Source organism: Dreissena polymorpha, chromosome 2, assembly GCF_020536995.1.
Source record: "Dreissena polymorpha isolate Duluth1 chromosome 2, UMN_Dpol_1.0, whole genome shotgun sequence".
Lineage (NCBI taxonomy): Eukaryota > Metazoa > Mollusca > Bivalvia > Myida > Dreissenidae > Dreissena > Dreissena polymorpha.
In genome coordinates, this window is record NC_068356.1 from 18,316,846 (window position 1) to 18,342,277 (window position 25,432).

A 25,432-nucleotide genomic window follows, 5' to 3' on the forward strand; every position below is an offset into this window, starting at 1 on the left:
AAATCAAGCTTATTTTCTAGATACGAGCGGTTATGACGTCATATGCATGCTCTTTACACTCATAAAACTCATGTAAAACAAGCGAACACAGTTTGATCTTTTATTTGTAGTTTTGTTCTCTAAATAAACATCAATAACAAACTAGGATTAATTGTTTTGCACTTAGGGACATACATATGCGGTCTATTAACAGTTGCTGTAAATAGCCTATGAACTAAGATAGCCAAGTCATGAAATATGTAGGACCCTGACCAATTAGTTATTGATATATTTCCGGAGACAGGTAACCGTTGGTTAAAATTGATCACATGCGTGAGTCATACGGAGGAAACTTCAGCCGTGACCGACATTCACATCTGCTAATGCACATATCGCGCGCGGCTTCCTGACAATAGCAAACCATATTTACTTGTGTCGACAACCAGTATTTAATTCAAATTAAATAAACGCACGAATTGTATTATGTTAGCAGAAGATTACATTTGGGTTATCGAATACATCCTCTTGAGTGCAATCGCTAATAAATGATTATAATTAGACTCTTGGCAGATAGTCTCTGTGCAAGACGTAACTATTCTTGATCCTCGATAGGCATCATGCAGGAATCAATCGGATATCGGTTCTCGTAAATTAACACGTGTTTAGGATAAATCACCTTTAGAATTACATGCTAGGTATACCTAGATACTGTGTTGAAACCTGAAAAGCATTTAGGCGCATGCTTCATATTTACTGTTTATAATAACACACGCACTATATCCTGCATATAATGAGGGACCAATATTTTAGACGGTCATCGCACCCCAGCAGCCTTGAACCATGTTAAATTGAACCAGTGCTTAGATATCGGTCTATTTTCAGTGCATAATGAGTGCATTCAGTGGGTATAACCTTTTAATAATGGTTGTATGGCAATAACAAGCATTATTATCGATTGCATCTGGTTGACCACGTACGAAGAGCGACGTTAATTGTCGATGCACTCGTTTAACATGGTATACCATGATCGAATGCTATACTCTTCTTGTATATACATATTCTGCCTATGTACTATTTGGCATAATTTTAATACCTAGAATACATGCATAAACTATAAAATATAGTACTATTTACTGAAAGTCTGATGCCAAGAAGGGCGCCTTGAGCATGTTTTTCCCGAATGAGCATATCGTCCGCGTTCATATCTATGGAGATAATCTTTTCCATCCGGCGTAGTGCTATTCTTGTCCGGGTCGACTCATGTAAACTTCTTTAAATTGAAAATACATGTATCTCCATACCCTTTTTATCCGACATTAACACGAATTACAGTATATAGGGATACGTTATATAGTATTATGTATAAATACGCCATTTATTTAACGTCTCATACAAGGACATATATAGCGACATTAAAGGGGCCTTTTCACAGTTTTTGGCATGTTTTGAAATAAGTCATCAAATGCTTTATATTGATAAATGTAAACATTGGATCTTAAAAGCTCCAGTAAAAAAATCAGGAATAAAATTTAAAATAGGAAAAAAAGTAGCCGCAGCTGGACTCGAACCAGTGACCCCCGCAGTCCTGGAGTAAACTGGAGTAAAAATGCATTAGCCCGCTCGGCTATTCTGCCAAGCATAATTGTTTTATGTATTTTATGCATAATATGAGCAATCTTCGTAGTTTCACAAAATTTTACGACAGCAACAGAACTCTCCAAATTGTTCAATCGTTTCGCGTTGCAACGCTTTATATTTTTTAGGTTTTTAAATCGTGAAAAGATGTATATATTAGCTATATTAGACCATGGTAAATGTTCAGTAATACTGTTTCCTCACAAGTGTCATAACTAAAACGAAAATTTGCGAATCAGAAACAACTTTCAATTGCAGACGTGATGGTGGTTTTCGATATAAGACCTTATTGTGACATTTGATTGCATTACCTCTCCTACACCCCCCCCCCCCCTCATAGTAATTAAAGGTGCCGGAACGCGGGGTTGTATACATACCCCGTTTTTTATATTGACCCCTTAAGTATAGCCTGAAAACTACCGAGACCGAGTATCTATTAATAGATCCCGGAAAATGGAAATAACGTTCTTGTGAAATATAATTATCTCCCCTGAAACACAAAAATACTCATAACTCCGCTGTGTCTTCTAGATCCAACGTTAGAAGATCCAACGTATTTCCGCTGTGTCTCTAACATAGTGTTAGCGTAGTTTATGAATCCTTATCGGATCCTGCCCACATACAACTATGGTTTCATGTTTGTAATAAATGATCATGTAACTGTCCCTCCTGTGTATGTAAAACTGTTCCAACATTGGAAGATGTGTTGCGGTGAAAGTATGGGGTATATAACTGTGAATGAACCATCCTTTTTTGGGGGATGGGGATTTCACAGTATGTCTGCTTCATTCTGCACCGTAGCTAGGCGCACACGCCGAAGTCTCCAATAGGAATATGTCTGTCTGTCTGTCTGTCTGTTTGTATGTCTATGTATCTGGTTGTTCACGCATATCTTTCTCCATGTATTTATTTATATATCTATATATGCTATAATTGAAACACGCAGTGCAACTTAAAGGGATCTTTTCACGCTTTGGTAAATTGACAAAATTGAAAAAAGTTGTTTCAGATCCGCAAATTTTCGTTTTAGTTTTGATATTTGTGAGGAAACAGTAATACTGAACATTTACCATGCTCTAATATAGCCATTATATGCATCTTTTGACGATTTTAAAACCTAAAAATTATAAAGCGTTGCAACGCGAAACGATTGAATAATTTGGAGAGTTCTGTTTTTGTCGTTAAATTTTGTGAAACTACGAAGATTGCTTATATAAGGTATAAAATACGTCAAGAATGTGTACTCGGCGGAATAGCTCAGTAGGCTAAAGCGTTTTTACTTCAGGACTCTGGCAGGACTCCAGGGGTCACTGGTTCGAAACCTGCTCCGGGCAATGTTCTTTTCCTTTTTTAAATTTTATTCTTGATTTTTTACTGGTGCTTTTACGATCCAATGTTTACATTTATCAATATAAAGCATTTAATGAGTATGTTAAAAAATGCCAAAATCTGTGAAAAGGCCCCTTTAAGATATTTCAGATATCGTCATAAATTTATTAATACTCAAAAATAACACGATACATATGTAATATGTACACAGGAAAATATAGATGGCCGTTTTGAAACTCATAAACACTCTATCCTATTCCGTTTTTCAAATGACTTCCAACTTCTTACATTAAATATTATATTCACTGGTTAAGTATAATTCATTTCAATAGACTCACAGCCATGCATCACGATGCACACAATAATGCTGAAGACTTTATTGCGTAGATCTTGTTTAGTATTCAAAGCTTTTTTAAGCGATTGCATGCAGTCTTATAATGTTAAACACTTATATAACAATAGTGCATTCTATGTATTAACGAGCTAAAAATATCATTGATATCTGCATCGTTATAGTTTAAATTGATGTTATTGAAACAATAACCATGGGCGCTTATCCGATATTGTAAGATGCCTCTGAATTCAAAAAGTGTCTTGTTGATTGATTAAACACGTGCTGAGAGCGTGCTCAAAATCGATCTACAACGCGATAATGTTACATTCGATGGGGATAATATGAGGCACCTGACAAAACAAATATTAAAACCTTAACCCGATAGGAACAACTGTTAGCGATAACAATATATTACCCACACCCTCTTTCAAAGCTTAACTTGAGAAACACATTAAAAACGTTCGCCAACGTATCTTGCTGACCTACAAATCATGGTTATATAAGATGGTTCTGTTCATGTAACTAGCTCGCAATCGAAACAAATAATTGCCGAACTAAAATGTGTACTTTAGTATAATAAAGCGATGCTTTACGATGTGAAATTGACCTAGATCTGGGTAATTTCAAAAAGTTATCAACCAACAGGATAATAAACGCACACTTTGTCAGTTCCTATCTGTAACTAAGGACTTTAATTATTAAGAGCGTGTTCCTTTTCATCTTTTGTTTTCTTATTATGTTTTAAAGCTCCATGAACATTTACCATTGCATGTGGTCTCTGATGCAGACAATTACGAAAATACAACGCAAGAACACACTTATGAATACTAATACCCGTATTGAATACAAAATGTGAAGTTAGAAATATATACGAGCTTCTCCATGCCGTTGTTGTACAAACACACCCGTTTCTCTTAATTTCAGACTCACTTCAAGTTGTTTATTCATTTTCAGACTCACTACAACAATGGCGAGTGCATCATACGACAGGGAGCACGCGGCGACACATTCTTCATCATTTCCAAAGGAAAGGTAAGTGTTTCTAATTATATATGCACTTCGCTCTTGTAAAACGGTGTTAAATTAATATGTGTAACGTGTCGTCCCAGATGCTAATAAGGGAAGACTCGTTTCGCCTTAACCGGATTTTCGCATAGAAGATACTTCCTTGAAATGAAAAATACAACACGAAAGTTTCGTATATAATTAGCCTGTGCAACCTGAACACGCTAATCTGAGACGGCACTTTTCATGCATACATTAAACCCCGTATTCTCAGGGGCTCATATGTAAATACTAATAATAGAATGTATTTGAACGAACCCAGATGTGGTTGTGTGCTCTGTTGGTTTAGGTTCTGCACTGTTCTACGTAGAAATCAGCCTTTAATGCTCTACTTTGCTTATGTAATCGTACATAAAGGTCAGTTGTTACCATGATTGATATATTCACCTAGATTTTTTTTCGTTAAAATACCCCCGACCATGTAGATTAAAACCGATACCAAAATGATGCACTTTTTTCCAGAGCCGGCTTCTGTTTGAGTAATTACGAACTTGATCATCACTATCGGTTTATCAGTTGGTTCCAATGTCGAAATTATTTATTTCCCTGACCGGGTTTTGTACCCGCTGAAACCGTGTTAGCTGTTAAATTTAGACCCCAGTAATTGTCTTTCTGCGAGTTGAAAGGAATAAGAACGATTGCTAAATATTTTTCTTGGAATTGAAATTAATGCCTCGTGTAAATAATCAATCATTCGCCGAAAATTTGGCATTAATAAGTATAAAGATTTCCCCCATCGAAATACTAAAGTGGATTAATGCATGCGATGTAGACTTTTATTACCTCTGCCTACAAATCTTTTCTCGGCGCACACTGTAATAAATTGTTAAACAGAAAGTTATTACAATAATTCGACATGACTTAATGTATATTGAACCGAATTATTGTTTTATTTGAGTGCACATATTTCAAAATTAAACCAATTAAAGTGTTTTTATCGATTTTCTTCTGGGGCTGTATTTAAGAGTATATTTCTTAATATGTTAACATAGTATTTAAGTTCTTCTAATGTCAAATTGGTATTACCGAGTAGATTCCATTACATATTTTTCGGTCATGTAATATTATTTTCTCTGTAGGTGAAGGTCACCAAGAGGACCTCCAAGGGTACCGAGGACCAGTCTATACGATACCTACAGCGGGGCGAGTTCTTCGGGGAGAAAGCTCTGCAAGGGTAAGCAATTCATATATGGTTTCAGAAAGGGTGTGTTCATGTTTAGCTTACTATTACTGCTGTTCCGACATTGTTGTCATTTTAAACCACAAGACTCAAATTTGGAATATTTTATGCGTGGCATTGAATTGTGGGTCTCAAATAAGTATAACAAAGATAATATCGACAATGTATTTAGAACTGAGTGCTATTTTGCAGTGAAGACATTCGTACAGCCAATGTGACAGCGGACGATCCCGAGGGGGTGGACTGTCTGGTTCTAGACCGAGAGTAAGTAGTGTGCTTATTTCATATCTTAAATTAAACGTTATTCAGACGCATTGAAATATATTGTCTGTAGGTTTTATTTTAATATCTTCATGTTAAAATTAATTGTGAAAATATCATATGTTTAAAGCTTTTATATACTGAGTGCATTTTCATATGTCATGAAAAAATATGCAATAAATTTTTGTCTAATAGTTACAAAAATCCTTAATTGAAATATGGAATCGCAGTTTCCTGATAAACAAGTATATTTATGACGAGATAATTAAGTGTTACAATGTTGATAGTACTGAATTGTCGAATAAAAATTCCATTAGTATCAGTATTAATATCAGCTGTATGCTTGAATTACATATTGGCTTCATTATGCGAAAATGTATCTGATGCCATATGCGGCCAGCGTAGTTTCAGAACAGTCGGTAATTCGCTGTCTCATTAGCGGACAAGCCCCTGATCAGACAGCGCACAATCGCAGGAAGCTACGGGGCCACTCTGGCTACTCTGGCCTTATATGGCAAACGACACATTTCGCACGACGCGGCTCATATTTCGACCAGTTTTCTTTAACCCATATATGCCTAGTGGACTCACCCATCCTTCTAAATTGGATCAATTTATTTCCAAAATTAGGTGTGTCTAGTATACTTATTTCTATATTTAGAATATTTCTTACAGAAATTCCTTTAAGCAACCAGCGCAGACCCTAATAAGACGCCGCATCATGCGGCGTCTCATCTGGGTCTTCGCTGTATGCCAATGCCTTTTTTTCAGGACGCTAGGCATAAATGGGTTAACACTTGAAATCAACCTACACATGTGTTCATAGCATGCAGTAGTGTTGCGTTTGTGGTAGATATTTCCCAAAATAATTATACATAATTAATAAAAGAAAAATAAATTATGTTTTATACAGTTCGGTTGTTAATTCTTTTTTTTCAGATCGTACACGCAGCTGATCAGTAATATTGACGACTTGCAGAGGACATACGAGGACGAAGAAGTTGTAAACAAGTACGTGACGGCATGTTTAAAAATTCGTTACTGGTGTTAATGGCATGCAGATGACGTAAATAATATAAATGTGTGACTACTCTTGTGAACAAAATACGGAATAACGTATCGTTTGTAAAAGCGATATTGACGATCTTGCTATAACCTTTAATTACTTAATAAATTGATAAATTCATTCATTAATTTCATAACTTATAAGCTCGCCCACATTTATATAACACACGTTTAAAACTCGATAACGTACACACGTGATATTTTGTGATTTGCCATTAATAAATTTAGCTGTAAGTGTATTTACAAAGCCTAAATTAAAAACGAAAACATTTCAATACTATTGTAACCATGTACATTTCGCGTTAACTCTTTCAGTGCTGGAACCGAATTTTGAAGGCCTTTGCAAACAGTTGGATCCAGATGAGAAGCCACAGAACGTGGCGTCTCATCAGGATCCAAACTGTTTGCTATTCTTATAGTATTCTTTTAAAAACAAATCAAAGAAAATGCTAATTTTAGAAATTCAGCAGACGACAGCATGCAATCGGTTAATGTTCTGTTTGTTGCAGTGTTGAGGCGGAGTTTGCCAAGTTAAAGCTGGGAGATCTCAGTATCGTTACCACTCTGGGCGTCGGCGGCTTTGGGCGGGTTGAACTGGTATCAGTTTATTCTTTATTATAGTCTCAATTACATACACTACAACAATACAAACATACATCTAAATATGTATATATATATATATATATATATATATATATATATATATATATATATATATATATATATATATATATATATATATATATATATATATATATATATATATATATATTTTACAGTAGATAATTGTATGCATTATTTATCATATAAACCCATATGTTTACATGTATAAAATTATCAGAGCTAAAATTCTGTACAAATCAGATCCCTGTTACATTATAAAACCAAGAGGCTGTTGCAAATCCTTTTTAAAAAACATTGTTAAAATAATTGAATTTAAATATTGAGTTCAAATACGAGCACTATTACACAATAGAGAAATAGTTTAGAAAATCGAGTATCGCACCGAACAGATCGAAATGACCTGATTAGCAACAACTTCTTAGAAGTCTCTAAAATACATTAGTTACTTAAAAAAATAATAAAAAAAGACATTATTTACATGTATATACAAGACGACGCTTTAAAATATCATAGCAGGTTTTGGCACAACTTCTAATCATTAATGGGGTTGTGAATAGAAAAACTAATTGATCGTTTTTAGACATATATAGAAAGTTAGGATTAACACTTTCAGCTTTGTCAAATAATATATGTCTTAAATCATTATACAAATAACAATCAAGAATAACATGACTCTCATCCTCAACATTATCGCAAACGGGGCACTTCCGGACGGGTATGTCCAGCCGCTCGTATCGCCCGGTTTCTATTCGCAGAGGCGCTACACCACAACGGAATTTACTAAATGCAGCCCGATGATACGGAGACATTATAAGTTGACAATAAGATTCCGTACTAAAATCACCCTTAAAAAGTCGATAAGTGCGCAACTTATTTCTGCCTCGACCGGAAGGACCCGTGACACTATTTAGAGATTAATACCAGTCTATCTTAAATTTATCAAATAAAACATTCATTATTCCGTTCAGTAAGGCATGTTTCGGTACAGCTGACTCGATATTTATGTATTGTTGTAATCCATTTGTATTAAACATATCAGTGACATTATAATACCAATTTCTACAAGACCTTCCAGCTAAGACTTAGCCCAGAGTGCAACACGCTTATTCATTCTAACATCATGCATTGATGATAGACGTGCCCAATACAAAGAAATGGATTTCCATTGACTAATTTCCGGAGGCACCCATCCCATTTCACCCGAGGCTGCAATGTTGGGAGTTTATCTTCCGACGCCCAAAAAGAACCTCATCGCTCGATATTGAACGGCATTGATACATGAATAAGAACGGTAGCCCCAAATGGCAGCTCCATAACTAATAATAGGCCAAACAGAACTGTCATATAGGTGTGTAAAAACATTAAGTGGAAGTCCACCAACTGATTTGCATTTTGCAATCACCAGACCAAGTGCACGGCTTGCACTTTGAGCTATAACTTTTGCCGTTATACTATAATCCAAATGTTCATGAAGAACTAAACCTAGATACAGATATCGATCAACGGTCATACGCCTAATATTGCCACATGTAAACTGTATATTAGTTTACAAACAGATTTAGGTCGAAAATGCACTATTATACTTTTGTTACAATTTAAGTACATATCATTAATATTACACCAGTCATTCAAAGCATTTAACCAAAGTTGTAAATCGTGTTCATTCTCTGCTATCAACACAATATCATCAGCATACAGCAAAATGCAAAGTTTTTCATTTCCATACTCTACACCTATATCTAAAGCTTTCAAATATAAAGCAAGATCATTGATATACATGCTTAATAACAGAGGAGATAGTATACATCCCTGTCTTAAACCAAACTTAACAGGAAAACATTCAGTATTAAACATATTAACTCTAACAGATGAAGATATAGATGTACGTCGATCATTTACGTTACTTTAACTTTAAATCGTCAGTAGGTAATGTAAACCATCATGGAGCTTAAGACTCATTTTCGCATGATGCGGCTATATTAGGATACGAACCCCCCCCCCCCCCCCCCACCCCCTCCCCCATTTAACTGCTATGCCAATTTTATAAGGGACGGAAATAACATTTATCGATAAAGTGATTGAAAAGAAGGATATATTATCACCGATTCGTTGAAAAGAAGGATATATAATCACCGATTCGTTTAATTAGCTGTTTTTATAGAAATGGAGATAAAACCGGACCAATACATTTTGAAACGTGCTTTGATATCGGAGCTCTTCCTGTGGTAATAAACCTTATGGCTTTGAACTTGTGCACTCTATGTTTACATATTTAGAGTGCTGCTAAGTTTCTGGAATACGTTAGAAAGGCGGGTTATTTGTTTTAATGAAGGCGCCTATAATGGCTTCTTTGAGTATTGCAAAACTTATATTTACCCTGTGTTTATATTGAAGTCATTAACGCTTTGAAGGCTTTGTTTTAAAAACATCAACACACGAATTGGAGCGTTTTTGTGATATAAGTTTTTTTAAGTAGAACAATCTTTTGAGGGATGCGCGTGAGTCTTTCAATCAGCTCTACTGCTTTTTAGCCGGATTTTTTTCGAAAAAATCTCGGCTTATAGATTGATGTTGTCGGGCGGGCGGGGGGGCGGGCGGGCGGGCGGGCGGGGTGGCGGCGTGCTCGAAAATGTTAAAGTTCTTATTTCATGGTATAACTTTGGTATGCTTGGACCTAGAGTCTTCAAACTTGACATGAAGGTTGGCCAGGATTAACAGATGACCACTGGTCATTTCAAGGTCATTCATTTGAAGGTCAAGGTCACTGTGACCTTCAATATAAAAAATGTTAAAGTTCTTATAACTTTGGTATGCTTGGACCTAGAGTCTTGAAACTTGACATGAAGGTTGGCCATAACTAGTTAGTTACCACTGGTCATTTCAAGGTCATTCATTTGAAGGTCAAGGTCACTGTGACCTTGAATGTAAAAATGTTAAAGTTCTTATTTCATGGTATAACTTTGGTATGCTTGGACCTAGAGTCTTCAAACTTGACATGAAGGTTGGCCAGGATTAACAGATGACCACTGGTCATTTCAAGGTCATTCATTTGAAGGTGAAGGTCACTGTGACCTTCAATATAAAAATGTTAAAGTTGTTATAACTTTGGTATGCTTGGACCTAGAGTCTTGAAACTTGACATGAAGGTTGGCCAGAACTAGTAAGTAACCACTGGACATTTCAAGGTCATTCATTTGAAGGTCAAGGTCACTGTGACCTTGAATGTAAAAATGTTAAAGTTGTTATAACTTTGGTATGCTTGGACCTAGAGTCTTGAAACTTGACATGAAGGTTGGCCAGAACTAGTAAGTAACCACTGGACATTTCAAGGTCATTCATTTGAAGGTCAAGGTCACTGTGACCTTGAATGTAAAAATGTTAAAGTTCTTATTTCATGTTATAACTTTGGTATGCTTGTACCTAGAGTCTTCAAACTTGAAATAAAGATTGGCCAGTACTAGAAGATGACCACTGGTCATTTCAATGTCATTCATTTGAAGGTCAAGGTCACTGTGACCTTCAATGTTAAAATGTTAAAATTGTTATAACTTTGGTATGCTTAGACCTAGAATCTCAAACTTGACGTAAAGGTTTGCAAGCACACTTAGATGACCACTGGTCATTTCAAGGTCATTCATTTCAATGTCATTCATTTGAAGGTCAAGGTCACTGTGAACTTAAATGTTAAAATGTTAAAATTGTTGTAACTTTGGTATGCTTGGACCTAGAATCTCAAACTTTGCTCATGCCTTGAAAAGTACTTACATTTCATTTTGACCTTTGAACAATATTTCAGTAATTTAAGTATTGCATTGACAAAAACACGAAAGGTACTTTCCTGTCATTTAAATCAAAAATCCGGCTTCAATGCGGTCATCTCCGACCGCGGAACTCTTGTGTTTAAAGTTGAAACTATCAACACATTGATGACTTTAAATAGAGGATTGCATTTCTTATAGAGGAACTTGATTTTAATTCGCGTGATGAATATTTAACCGACGGAATTGGTATCCATTCAAAAAGAGCGCAGTGTACGAACCTGCAAATTTCCGAAAATCCCGTTTGATATAGCTCTTTAACGATTATTATAATTTTATGTATGCTATGTTTTTTTTATTAGTTGGAATGTTTAAATGTATGCACAACTTGTATGATACGCATAAGTGGGAAATATTTGTTCCTTTTATATTACTGATCTTTTAATAATGTTCATTCTTTTTGTTATGTTAATGACAATGTGTATTTTATGCTATAAACGCCGGAGAATGCACTCTAAAGATAAGTCTTACAGGTTAAAAAAGTTGAACTAGCAACATACATATACACGTATTAATGGCATAAGTATATTAGCTTTTAATGATGTTTGCATACTATGTAACGCTATTGTTACACATTTTATATAATTAGAAATAAAACATATTTGTATGAAAGTTATATTGTGTAGTCTTGCCAACGCTTTCGAAAACTAGTACAGGAATGAACGAAATGTTCTCCAGGTACAAATCAACAACGACACCAGCCGGACGTTCGCCTTGAAGATAATGCGAAAGCATCACATCGTGGAGACGCGGCAGCAAGAACACATCATGAACGAGAAGAAGATCATGGCTGAGGCCAGATCCGAGTTCATTGTCAAGTAAGTAGATGTTTGCCTAGACGAGTCTCGAGTTTATTTAAGTAGATCATGAACACCGAACGACTAGAAGATCATCGGCGGGATGAGGTCCGAGTTCAATGTCAAAAAAGAATATCATGGCCGAGGCGAGGTCCGAATCGTAAACGAGGTGATAACTGAGTAAAATTTAATGTAAGAAGATAATTGCCAAGGCGGGATCAAACTTTATTAAGAAGTTGATCATGTACCCTTGTAAACGCAATTGCCAATAATCATAATAACCAAATTAAAATCTGAAGAACTTCATAGGTATTTATTAATTAACACTTATCAATTTTGATTCTATTAATATGAAAAAACACACACAGCAATTCTTTAATAAGATATAAAGAAATAGCCTATATGAAATCTACGCATTACTATTCTAAGTATTAGTTTAACTTGCGTTACCAATATAGTATAAATGCATACACAATTCATTTATGCAGGCTGCATCGGACATTCAAAGACCGGAAGTACCTGTATATGATGATGGAAGTGTGTCTGGGTGGGGAGCTGTGGACGGTGCTTAGAGACAAGTAAGTCACGTGCTCGTTTAGAGCGATATTTTCCAGATTATTTATGAGTTTCATGATTTACGCTCAGGTAAATTATTGTAAATAACGCCAAAACATAAACAAATCATCAAAGTTCATTGTAATGGATGATTTGACAGTAATTAGTGTGTACTTGTTTCTTATATCGTTTCCACTAACTCACCGTGGTTTGTACCAATAACATAAAACACAACCACAAAATTACCTCACCTAATCGCTTCGATGCCAGTTATACCAACTTCAATCACCTCGGTATGTGAGGAATACGACGTCTGCCCATTACTTAAACATTATCCTAAAAGATCTGCTATTACTTCAGCACTTTATTCTGGGATCATCTATTAACCTGGTAATACATTTCACGACAGCTTCTGGAGCTAACGTAATTATAAATAAATTAGACGGTTGATTGAGACGACCATACATCACGCGTTTGTGGGTCGGTTAAATTTCACTAATTTGTCGGCAGCTATTTATTCCACGTTGGAGACAGAAATAAGGCCTTCCACACATTTAATTGTCGTTGCTTCCCATTTCTTGGAAATTTGCAATTCTTGCTATGTGTTCCGAATGTAGACTATTCAGCTCTACTAAGGAGCAGTTCAGTACTTGTTTTTTAACCCACTTATGCCTAGTGGACTCTCCCATCCTTCTAAATTGGATCAATTTATTTCCAAAATTAGGGATGTCTAGTAGATTTATTTCTATATTTAGAATATTTCTTACAGAAATTCCTTTAAGCAAACAGCGCAGACCCTGATGAGACGCCGCACATGTATATTTGGAGTCGCGATACTTAATCATTCGCATTCCAATCATCATTATAATTCTTGTTAATGTAACCAAGTTTTTTGTTTAAATAATTTAGTAAAGACAAATAAGGTATATGTATTTGTACTTGACGTGGTTTTATATCAATGCAAAAACAACCTTATGCGGTTCGTAAGTCTTAAGTTCAACGGTGATTAATCTCCAGGGCAACGCTTAGTTTATGAAAATGCAGGGTGTTTGTAAAACGCGCATTTTTGGGCTTACCCTTTCGATACCAACTCAACACCGTATTTTTTAAACGATAATAATTTCATGTATGTATCTTAAAAATGGACACAACAAAGCGGTAACTTATTTCCTGATTAGGTTTCATCCAACATGTGTTCTGTTTCCTAACAGGGGTTCTTTTGACGACACGACCACGCGGTTCTACACAGGCTGCGTTCTAGAGGCGTACACTTACCTACACAGCAAGGGCATCGTGTACAGAGACCTCAAACCCGAGAATCTTCTTCTAGACGCAAACGGCTACTGCAAGCTGGTAAGTAGCGTTCCGTAATAATGGAATTGATGATTATGTATCAACATTTATTTGAGTCGTGTTCTGAGAAAACTGGGCATAATGCATGTGCGTAAAGTGCCGTCCCAGATTAGCCTGTGCAGTCCGCACAGGCTAATCAGGGACGACACTTTCCGCATAAATTGGATTTTTGCTAAGAAGAGACTTCATTTAAACGATAAATGTCATAAAAGCGGAAAGTGCCGTCCCTGATTAGCCTGTGCGGACTGCACAGGCTAATCTGTGACGACACTTTACGCACATGCATTATGCCCAGTTTTCTCAGAACGCAACTCATTTGATAATTGTGAATTCTCTTTGCATATATAAGGCCCTTTTATCTGATGTCTTATACCCATACTCGGTGAGTGTTCGTGTTTCACGTGATACATGAACACGTAATAGTAAATTAGTGGAATTGTGGTTTGCATATTTAAACCGACTGTAGTAGAAATGCTAATATCTTCACCATACGTATGTGTTATTATCATGCGATACCTTTAAACCTGGTCCTCATAAATATTTCAATCAAATACGTTGATAATCGTTGCCGATTCTATACTTAGGTAAAGAAAGGTACATGATGAATAAGAATATATTGTTATGCCAGTATATATGCACGGGTACTGCAGACATAGCTCAAGGATTGGTACCCGAACTTTAGAAAAGCCGGGCCATTAACTAATGGTTGTCTTGTTCGAGCCTTAACATTGAATCTTTTAAAAATATTTTTTGTTCCTATCCAAAAATTATTTGTAGACAGACTAAATGATTTTTCGGAAAAAAATGAATTGAAAAAATCAGCATTGACCCTAACTTATATGATAACCATTCGTATATAACAACACTTCCTGGACGAGTTGTGCCCGATACTCGATTTGCTTTCAAATACAAATTGAACATTGCAAATGAATGTATACTACCGGTAATACATTAATTACTTAAAATTAATTTAATAAAGACTGTTAACAAACGGTACACACGAATTGAGAAAAAGACAACAAACAATACAAACGTTTACTCGAATGAATGACATTGGGTATACGATACAAATACTTATCCACCAAGGTGCGAGGTTGCTGACATGCCTCTGTTCACCTTTAAGGCCTAGACGGAAGCGAATATCTTATCGACTCCTCGTTTGTCGTCGTTTTTCATAACGCATAATGTCGAATGATGAAATCTAGCTTAAATCTATCGTATAATATGTGCATGCTTTACCAATGCGTATTCAAGCATTTAGACAAAGAAAACCGTTACATACATTATCATCAAACAATGAACATTTGATATTAGGTCACCGCTTTTGAACAATAAATTAAAAGCACAAAATTTTAAACAATTGTATAGTCATGTCAAAATTCCCTCTCAATGGGTTTTTCAATATATTGGTATTTTCCTCACGTTTATTTGTTATGCTCCCCCCAAAAAAAATTGGGGGAGCATATAGTCGCCGCTTCGTCTGTCCGTTCGTGTGTCCGTCCGTGCACAATTTTTGTCCGGGCTATTTCTCAGCTATTAATGACCGGAATTCAATTAAACTTTATGGGAAGCTTCACTAACAAGAGGAGATGTGCATATTATCAGCCGGTTCTGGTCGGATGATTTTTCACAGAGTTATGTCCCTTTGACATTTTCTATAAACTGTACATATAGTGCAATTCTTGTCCCCCCAACTACTGACTGGAATTCAATGAGGCTTTATGGGAAGCTTAACTACCTTGAGGAGATGCGCATGTTATTTGTGGGTTCTGGTTAGATGATTTACTTAGAGAGTTATGGCCCTTTGAAATTTTGAAGTTGCTAAACCATCCATCGTATTATTTTGTCCAAAGTTATGCCCCTCAAGACGTTTCCTTTTGTTTGATTATATAGTGCAATATTGTGCCAAAAAAACTTTGGGCAGCATCACTCGTCTCCGACGGTTTCTTGTTTTTTTTAAGTCACAGTACCTTATCAAATGAACTATGTAAATAAAATCACGCTAATGTTGTTGTCTGTCAAGGTTTTATGCTCTGGTGCATTGTCATATATTATACCGTTTTTATTTGGTATAAAACGTTATAATACTTTTAATTTGTGTTTTTGCAATACCAGATATTGTGTTTTTACTGCACAGATTTAGTCTGGAATCTCGTAATAATAAACATTGTTTCCGGGAATGAGGTTATTTAATCCGGAGGCTTATTTCGTACTAGGTTGCGTACCACTTTCAACGTGCCTGTCATAACTTGTGAGCTTGTAGTTTACAAATTGGCTCCGAATGTTAAATATGTTCGTGGATGCATATTTAATACTTAACACCTGCTAAATTCTGAACAAACGTTCGTAGCTTCTGGAAGGGTTAAAGCGGTCAATTTCGGATGTTAGGATAAGTTGGTACCGTTGTTTAATTGTCCTTGCTATGAACGTTGTACTGTAGTGCAATAAATAAAATATATTTTCATATGTTTTAATTATAGCTCTTTTCATGTTAAACCATGCGTTGTGTCGGAAAAAATATATGTTTAGAACGTAACGTTAACAAAGAGTAAACTTCGAATCTCTTATTCATTATTGGAAACTACACCATTCCTATATTTTGATATGTTTTGTTTTATAGGTAGATTTCGGTTTCGCCAAGAAAGTGGGTCTCGGTCGCAAGACGTGGACCTTCTGTGGGACCCCCGAGTACGTGGCCCCAGAGGTGATCCTGAACAAGGGCCATGACATCACGGCTGACTACTGGTCGTTAGGGATTCTAATGTTTGAATTGCTCACTGGGAGGTATGCATGCATGTGTTAGTTTTTGGAAACGGGTATCTTATGAGCCGCGTTCTGAGAAAACTGGGTTTAATGCATGTTCGTAAAGTGCCATCCCATATTAGCCTGTGCAGTCCGCACAGGCTAATCAGGAACGACAATTTCCGCTTTTATGGTATTTTTATTTCAAGGAAGTCCCTCCTTACCGAAAATCTAGTTTAGGCGGAAAGTGTCGTCCCTGATTAGCCTGTGCGGACTGCACAGGCTAATCTGGGATGACACTTTACGCACATGCATTATGCCCAGTTTTCTCAGAACAAGGCTCTTATTATGACCGTTATTCGTTTGCGAGAAGCCAAACGAAATGACTACAGAAGTTGCACTGCATGTATAGTTCAGACTTACTTGGTGGATATTTGAATTTTGACTCCTGATTGAAATAATACATTTGAATGTAAATTAAACAATAACTCGTCTCATAAATGTGTCCTTTGAAATGTGCCGGAATTAACGATTGTCTATTCACTTTTTTTTGCACTTTAAACAATAATAATTGAATGTCGATATATTTAAATAACAATACAAATAAAATGAATGATAGAAGCTGTATGTGTTTTATGAAGAAACGATAACGATGTGTATAGCCAAAGTTCAGAAAAACTTAAATGGATATTAATTGTTTTATTTTACGACGTTAAAATAGTAATATCTACTGTAAATATACGCATATCTTCGTCGTTTGCCCGTTTCAGCCCTCCGTTCTCCGGTCAGGACCCCATGAAGACGTACAACCTGATTCTGAAGGGAATCGACACAATCGAGTTTCCCAGGAAAATCACCAAGAACGCCAACAACCTCATTAAGAAACTCTGCAGGTACGCGACGCGCATGCTCCGTCAATACAGGTGATAACACCGGTAATCATGCGGGGCCATAGTAGCTGTATCTTGGTCATATAAAGCCTAACCTGTTCACTTAGTGCGGTGAGGTATGGGTTACATACTGTATTGTATATCTTTGATACTATGGACTATTAGGGTCTATACATGTGGTACCCGTTAAGTGTCTGAACGATGTGTATTAAGAGTTCGATGTGTTTTCTGAAGTGCGACAGCTCCACTATAAAAGGCGAGAGAAGCCGCAAGGGACACACACAATGTCGAAAGTGGTGTCGGATTTATGTTAAATATGCATTCCTTATGCGATTTTTCATGAAAAATTATTCTTTAATATTCGACATTGTAGGTACCTTGTTTTGTAAGTTAATAATGAATACTGTTGATATTTTGTTTATGTAAGTTAATAGATAATGTATCATACAAATGCATTAAGGCCAAACGAATATACGTTCACATGAGTTTTTATTGTTAAGATGTATTGTTTAAATTCATGTTTCAATTAACTTACACCACATAACTTCTATCGCAGGGACATTCCTACGGAGCGCCTAGGTTTCGGTCGAGGGGGTATTAGGGAAATCCAGAAACACAAGTGGTTCGAGGGATTCAACTGGGAGGGGCTAAAGAAACGCACCATGACGGCCCCAATTACACCAAAGGTAATACCCCTACTACACTTACGTCGTATAGGCCTGTACAAATAGTTATTGTGGTGGTCGTTAATTCAAAGAATACAGCTCTGTCTGAATGTTAAAAATGTGTTATATAAAAAGGTATGATTACTGTTGTACTCTCAACACCTGAACGTGTTGGATCACGTGTGTTAAGTGTATCAGACTCTTCCATTGTATATCATTGATTACTCATATCCTGTTTCTACATACGATTTTATGATTTATATAAACAGGCAGTTCTTGGTAATATTGGCTTCTTTCCTACTCGTGTCATAAAAAAGTATAAAATGCGAATTTGAACAAATATAAGACACCGTCCGTCTTTTTCTGGCAAGGAAACTTATTTTTCTGTACATGAATAACCACATATTGTATTTCATTTTCAAAGATCAAGAATACATCAGACACATCAAATTTCGACGATTACCCGGATGATGAGGAAACCGCGCCGCCAGACGACCTCTCTGGTTGGGATAGGGACTTTTAAACACGTAGATTATCACGTGACCACTTTCGGAACTACGATGTACTACTCTGGTGTTACGTCCTGTTTATAAAGGCAATGCTGGGCTTTGAAATCAAATCTCAAATGTGCGTTAAACGAGTAATGTGACACATAGAATAGGTATGCTCTGCTTAGTGCACAACTGTTTAACAAGTTGATGCATTGCAAGAGAAACGCATAATTAAAGTAAACTTTGAAATGCATTTATGCATTTTAAGTAAACAGATGTTTTGATTTACAAATTAATGTGTATATTTAATCAAGCAACCACTGCAAAGTAGTTCTTCTGTTGAGGTACTTATCACTCGGGAAATTATAAAATAATAAATGGCATTTTTGTAGCAAGTTTAGAAAAAAGTGAAAATGAGATATATATTATTGTACTACATACAAGTATTACATTAACAAACGTAGAATCACGTGTGACTCTTGGTGTTGTCATGGTGTCACGAGACTGTCCAATGGAGGGACGTGAGTAGGAACACAAGAAGTATTTTGGGTAGTTCTTTGGTCTGTCAATGTGTCGGATCGAGATCATGTTTTGATCAAATTTACCAAAGAAACTTTGAGTGCCTTCTTTTTTTAGAAAAGTAATATATTTTGTTGTTAACTTGAGAAATGTATGCAATCATTAACCATAATATCGCAATCATTGTGTATGTTTTAACATTGTTACATTTGTATTTGTTGTTTATACATTAGGCTAGATATTTCATAGTATTTCTTTAATGTGGATTAATAGATTGTTGCCAGTGGAAGGTGGCAATCGATATTAGCTATTGATTGCTATTGAAATTTTTATTTGCATTACTTTGATGTTTATGTCGTTTGTTGTAGAATATTGTTATTATTTTTTATGACGTTGTTATATCAGTGTACAGTTTTTTGTAACTAGATCAACACCGGCATATACCAGCTTAAAAGTTAGTACGGTAGTTTTCATCGTACAATCATTGTTATGCTAGTGAATTTTATACTGATGCATATTTTGCGAAAATAAAAAAAAGATATTGCTAAACTTTTTTTCAATACGTATGCTGTCTAAGAAACATACTCATATTTGATGAACTGTAAACATATGAAGATAGTATATGGTCTTAATTGGGACGTTCGGTATGTATGCAACGTTGACTAATTATGTTGACTGACAAGCGTTGATGGCTATTTGACAAGTCATGTGACAAAATGCAAAATATGATAAAACAGCAACACAACTGTTGGTCTTGTGATACAGCGAATACTACGACAATGTCGCCATAGGACATTTATCTTACTGATTACAGCAGAAACAACTTTATCCAGACAAGAAATGAACAGTTTCGGGGAAAAAAAAGTTATTATGTTCAGATTCCTTGCGTCTTTTCAACACATGGAGACCAATTATTTTCGTTTTTTAAATATGTATAAGCGTTTTAAATGTTTTGTAAAAAAGTAATGAAATTAGTCATGTTCTGAGAAAACTGGGCATAATGCATGTGCGTAAAAAGTCGTCCCAGATTAGCCTGTGCAATCCACACATGCTAATCAGGGACGACACTTTCCGCTTTTATGACATTTTTCGTTTAAATGAAGTATCTTCTTAGCAAAAATCCAATTTAAGCGGAAAGTGTCGTCCCTGATTAGCCTGTGCGGACTGCACAGGCTAATCTGGGACGAACACTTTACGCACATGCATTATGCTCAGTTTTCACAGAACGCGACTCAAATGATCATCACTTTGGGAAAGCCGGACTTTATGCATTTGCGTAAAATGTCGTCCCAGATAAGCATGTGATAAGCATACGCAGTTTTCCCTAGACTTGATGTTAGTTTCACAGAGACTACCTATATCCTTTTACCACTAAGATACGTATTTCGACGCGTGTGTAGTCCAAGTTAAATTCACTTATAAAAGAACTGTCTTACTAGATTCAAGTTTCAAAGGCTTCATTTCCAACCCTTAGATATTGATGAGCAGCAAACGGAATAAAACCTGAAAAGACTGCGAGCTACTCGCAGGCTGTTCTGGTTTTATGCTGTTTGCACATAGCCATTTTCAGTTTGCTTCTGAGTGGGAAAGTTTTAAACGAAAAATCCATAAAAGCCCGTACCTGTAACACGTTGCACACATGCATTAAGAACGGTTTTCCCAAAGCGCTGCTCCATTAGACAACACCACACATGTCCGAATGTAACGTATCATCCTTTATGTACCTAGTTACAATAAAACACGCGATACGTTAAGAAAATAACGCCAAGAAACCTTAATTCACAACCTCCGCGCAGAGATATGACTGAAACCAGCAAAGCTGAATCGAATCCCTGCCTTCATAGTCAACCATGTAATGATAGCCTAGCCACGTGGTACAATAATTTTACAATTGTTAGTTCTAGTTCTATTTTGAGTTAAGGTAATTTATTTTTTATAATGAATATAAACTTAGACACTTTTTATCAAAATAAAAAAAAAGATAACTTCTCATATTATAATACTTTAACAAAATATATCCTACCAAATTTGGTATGATTGTCGTCTCATTGCAGAGATTGTATGTGAGAGCATGGAACGACAACTCTTCGTGGATATTGCTTAATTCAGTCCTGCCGATCGCGACTATCAGGGAAGACTTAATGTAGAATTGACAGGCAATACTCGAGTTGGCTTGGTTCATGGATATTGAAACCATTGATCAATCTCATGGAACTACGTTCATCAAGCTTGTTTAGAGTCGCCATACTGGATGCATGCGTAATTATGTGATTTTCTGGATAATGATATAGTCTAAAGTTATTTATTTTTTTACAATGTTTTTTAAACAAATATGCTTATTATAACACGAATAATCGCGCTCATACATATTTATCAAATTCTTTGAATACACGTGAAAATACAAGTCTACTGCAATTAGCACAGCTTTCTTCTCTGCATATTCCCATGAAGCGGCCAGGGTTCAATCGAGGGGTATCCAGGTAACCAGAAACACATGTTGTTCGAGGGAGAGTTTGATAAAACGCACCTGACGGCCCCAATTGCACAAAGATATACACCTATTCAATTCATCTACTGCTTCTGTAGTACGAACAAATACCCGGCCTGAATTCTTAAAAAAAAATGTCAATATTGTTTATAATTCGACGATTCTCAGAGCTTTCTTATTGAAAGTCAGCGCGATGTTATTGAAAGGTATATAACTCATGTATTTACTAAACGTAAGCGAGATTACCTACGATAGTTATGTCCCATGCTTCATACAGTTAACCCATTTATGCCTAGCGTCTACAAAAAAGGCCTTTGCAAACAGCGTAGACCCAGATGAGACGCCGCATGATGCGGCGTCTCATCAGGGTCTGCGCTGTTTGCTTAAATGGAATTTCTGTAAGAAATATTCTAAAAATAGAAATAAATATACCAAACATCCCTAATGTTGGAAATAAATTGATCCAATTTTAAAGGATGGGACAGTCCACTAGGCATAAATGGGTTAAATAAGACTCTTCCCATTTGACCTCGGTATTGCCATACAATCCAGTGTCTACATACTTATGCTGACCTCGGTAATGCCATACAATCCAGTGTCTACATACTCATGCATATAAATGTTCTCCTAATTTCGACGATTACAAGGAGGATAAGGGAACGACGACTACACGAGGGATAGTGAGACACCGCCGCCAGACGACCTTTCTGGTCGTGAAAGGGACTTTGAAACAAGTGTATTACTTTACAAATTGCGGACCTAAGGTGTAATACCCTGGTGGAACGTCCCGTTTAAAACGGAATGGCTGCGCTAGGAAATAAAAACGTGCGTTCAACGAGCTATGTGACATGTAGATTATGTAATATTAACTTTCACATGCATAATGCACTTGACGATTTGTGATATCGCAAGTTAAATGTGTGCCTTAGTCATAACTATGGTGAAACATAAATGGCCTCAAATAATAAAGGAGACAACAAATAATAGTTCACGAGTATATTATCACTTGCACGATACTGGAATGACACCTGGAGATGTGTTGTATGAATCGCAATGAATAAATTAGTTTTAATAATATTTATACTTACATAACGTACAATAATTGAATTAACAAATGTAGCCGTAAGCGTTCCTAAAACCTGTATTAAGTACATGTGACTTGTAGTTTTGTCATGTGACTTGTAGTTTTGTCATGATATTGCGAGTCTGTCCGAGGATGGGGCGAGAATTACATACACAAGGAGTATCTAGATTAAAGTCGGTTCGAGACCATGTTTAAATTAAAATAATCAAAGAAAAAGTTAATGCTTTCATTGTTTAATAAATTCAACACTTTTTAAATTACTAACATATTCAAACTTATGCTCTCATCTAACAATTATTACTTAATTTAATTATTTTGATTTTCTGATTGTTGCCAGTTGAATGCGGCAACAGATACTAACTTGATGATGATTACTTTTGGAATTCATATTGGCATTACTCTATGTGACGTGGTGATATCAGTGTCACGACTGTAAATTTAAACAAATTGATAACCTTTAATTGTATTTTGTTTGCAATAGAATCACACTAATTTCGCTGTCTGAAAAACGGCGCACATATGGTTGATAATGCTTACATAATATATCAACTGTAAACATGTGAATATAAAATAGAATATAATTCTCCAAATGTTGTAGTTATAAATATTGTCTATTTTGCTGACTATCAAGAGTATATTGCAATTGAGCAAAACATGTAATACGAAACGATTTGCTCTTTTGATAAAAAGAACATTTCGAAAATGTCGCATTGGATAATTTAATAACTATTTTTAATATCCGAAAGTGTTCCCAATTACTTATTGTAACTGTGTAAATAGTTGTGTAAATATTTTCCGTCTTTAAAATCCCAAATAAATAATGCACAACTAGGGATAGTTAATGATTAATGAGGTACAATACATGAAATAGACAACAACGCACATTTTGAATGATATGTCATCCCCTGTATGCCTTTATTTCCAGGACAAAAATAGTTGCGTTCAATACATAGTAGACACCTTACATGTAAGCGAGTGCAGTTGATCGCAATTATAAGGGGGCGTTGGCCTTTTGGTTAAAAACTGGATTATAACGGAATACGATATAAACGTTGTGGATAAATCTTACGATGGAATATTAGTCGTGCAACTTATACATAAACAAAACAACTATGATTTCACAGTGTTTTCATGTTACCTGCCTCCAGAAAACTCGACTCGTGGTCGCGACGCCCAAGGTTTCTTTTCCCATTTGCTGGCCCAAATCTATATTAACAGTGAAAGTGACACAATTATCATTGCGGCCGATTTTAACTCGAGAATTGGGTCATTATCGGATATATTAAGTGAGACCGATTTGATCCCTCAAAGAAATGTGCTTGACAAAACTATAAATCAACATGGGCATGCATTTATTGAATTCTTAAATGATACAAGGTTCTGTGTCCTCAATGGAAGATTTGATACGAGCAAGGACAATTATACATCAGTGTACTCGCAAGGGACGAGCTGTGGTGGATTATTTGTGCATTCCGCAAGACAACTTTCACCTCTTTGAGACCTTTGAAGTAGTAACGGTACAGTCTATTGTTGACGCGCACGGACTTCACGGATTACTGGGCGAAAGGTCAAGGTTACCAGACCATAACATACTTATCACGGAATTTAACATACTGAGTGGTGAAAATGTAGGTCAAACTAACAACAAACATGAACGGATTAACGGTCCCCGTTATAATCTGCAACGGATTCCCGTGGACTTCATGAAGAGTGAGTTATCTCGTCTTGCGTTGTTAGATATAATCTCAAGTATTGAAAGGTGCAGAGAAACTCAAGATCAGGTGGATTTTATTTACGATAAGCTATGCTCATGTATCAGTACTAAAATGAATAACTCTGTTCCGAAATTCTGTGATTCAAAACACGTCAGAAAAAGATTTAAACACAAAAAGCCTTTTTGGAACGAAGGCCTGTCAGCATTATAGAGTGATTTATGCGATAAAGAAAAACTATATACCAAGTGCAACGGGGTTCGTTCGGTTAAAATTGCGAAGAGAAGGGAGTACATAACAGCGAGAAATATTTTTGACAAGGAACTGAGAACAGCGGAACGGCAGTACCGGGAAGCAATCGCCATCGACATTGAAGACATGTCAACAAACAACCCAAGAGACTTTTGGAATAAAATTAATAAACTTGGACCTAGGAAAAATAAAGACATTCCCATTGAAATAATAGACAGTTACGGGCGTGTATGTCGTGATGAAGGTTCGGTGTTCGAGCGCTGGAGATCGGATTTTGAGAACTTATACCAAACCACCGATAATAGTGAATTTGACGAAGAATTTTTCGATCGTAACAAAGCTCATAAACAGTTGCTGGAGCTAAATCTGGCAGATCCGCTATATATGCAAAATGAACAGTTAAACTGTAACATAACACTAGAAGAAATAACAAACATCGTAATGGCGGCAAAGTCAAGGTCAGCTTGCGGAATCGATCAGATACCCTACGATGTTCTGAAATTCCCTGAAATTATTGTTGTGCTACAGCAACTATTCCAATTGGTCATGGATACCAACATTATACCAACTATTTGGCGGAAATCTATAATATGT

General features: G+C 36.1%; 1 protein-coding gene across 5 annotated transcripts in view; it reads left to right on the forward strand.

The window, feature by feature from the left end:
- Nucleotides 1-19,851, forward strand: part of LOC127866058 (cGMP-dependent protein kinase 1-like) — a 131,207-nt gene extending 111,356 nt beyond the window's left edge. For all 5 annotated transcript variants that reach the window (XM_052406391.1, XM_052406392.1, XM_052406395.1 and 2 more), the window contains 12 exons: nt 4,232-4,309; nt 5,422-5,516; nt 5,715-5,786; nt 6,723-6,794; nt 7,358-7,445; nt 11,969-12,108; nt 12,576-12,665; nt 13,854-13,995; nt 16,616-16,779; nt 17,508-17,630; nt 18,184-18,313; nt 18,717-19,851. In XM_052406391.1, coding sequence (XP_052262351.1) covers nt 4,232-4,309; nt 5,422-5,516; nt 5,715-5,786; nt 6,723-6,794; nt 7,358-7,445; nt 11,969-12,108; nt 12,576-12,665; nt 13,854-13,995; nt 16,616-16,779; nt 17,508-17,630; nt 18,184-18,313; nt 18,717-18,815 — 1,293 coding nt within the window. In that variant the 3' untranslated portion in view covers nt 18,816-19,851. The remainder of the gene's footprint in view (nt 1-4,231; nt 4,310-5,421; nt 5,517-5,714; nt 5,787-6,722; nt 6,795-7,357; nt 7,446-11,968; nt 12,109-12,575; nt 12,666-13,853; nt 13,996-16,615; nt 16,780-17,507; nt 17,631-18,183; nt 18,314-18,716) is intronic.
- Nucleotides 19,852-25,432: the final 5,581 nt, after the last annotated feature.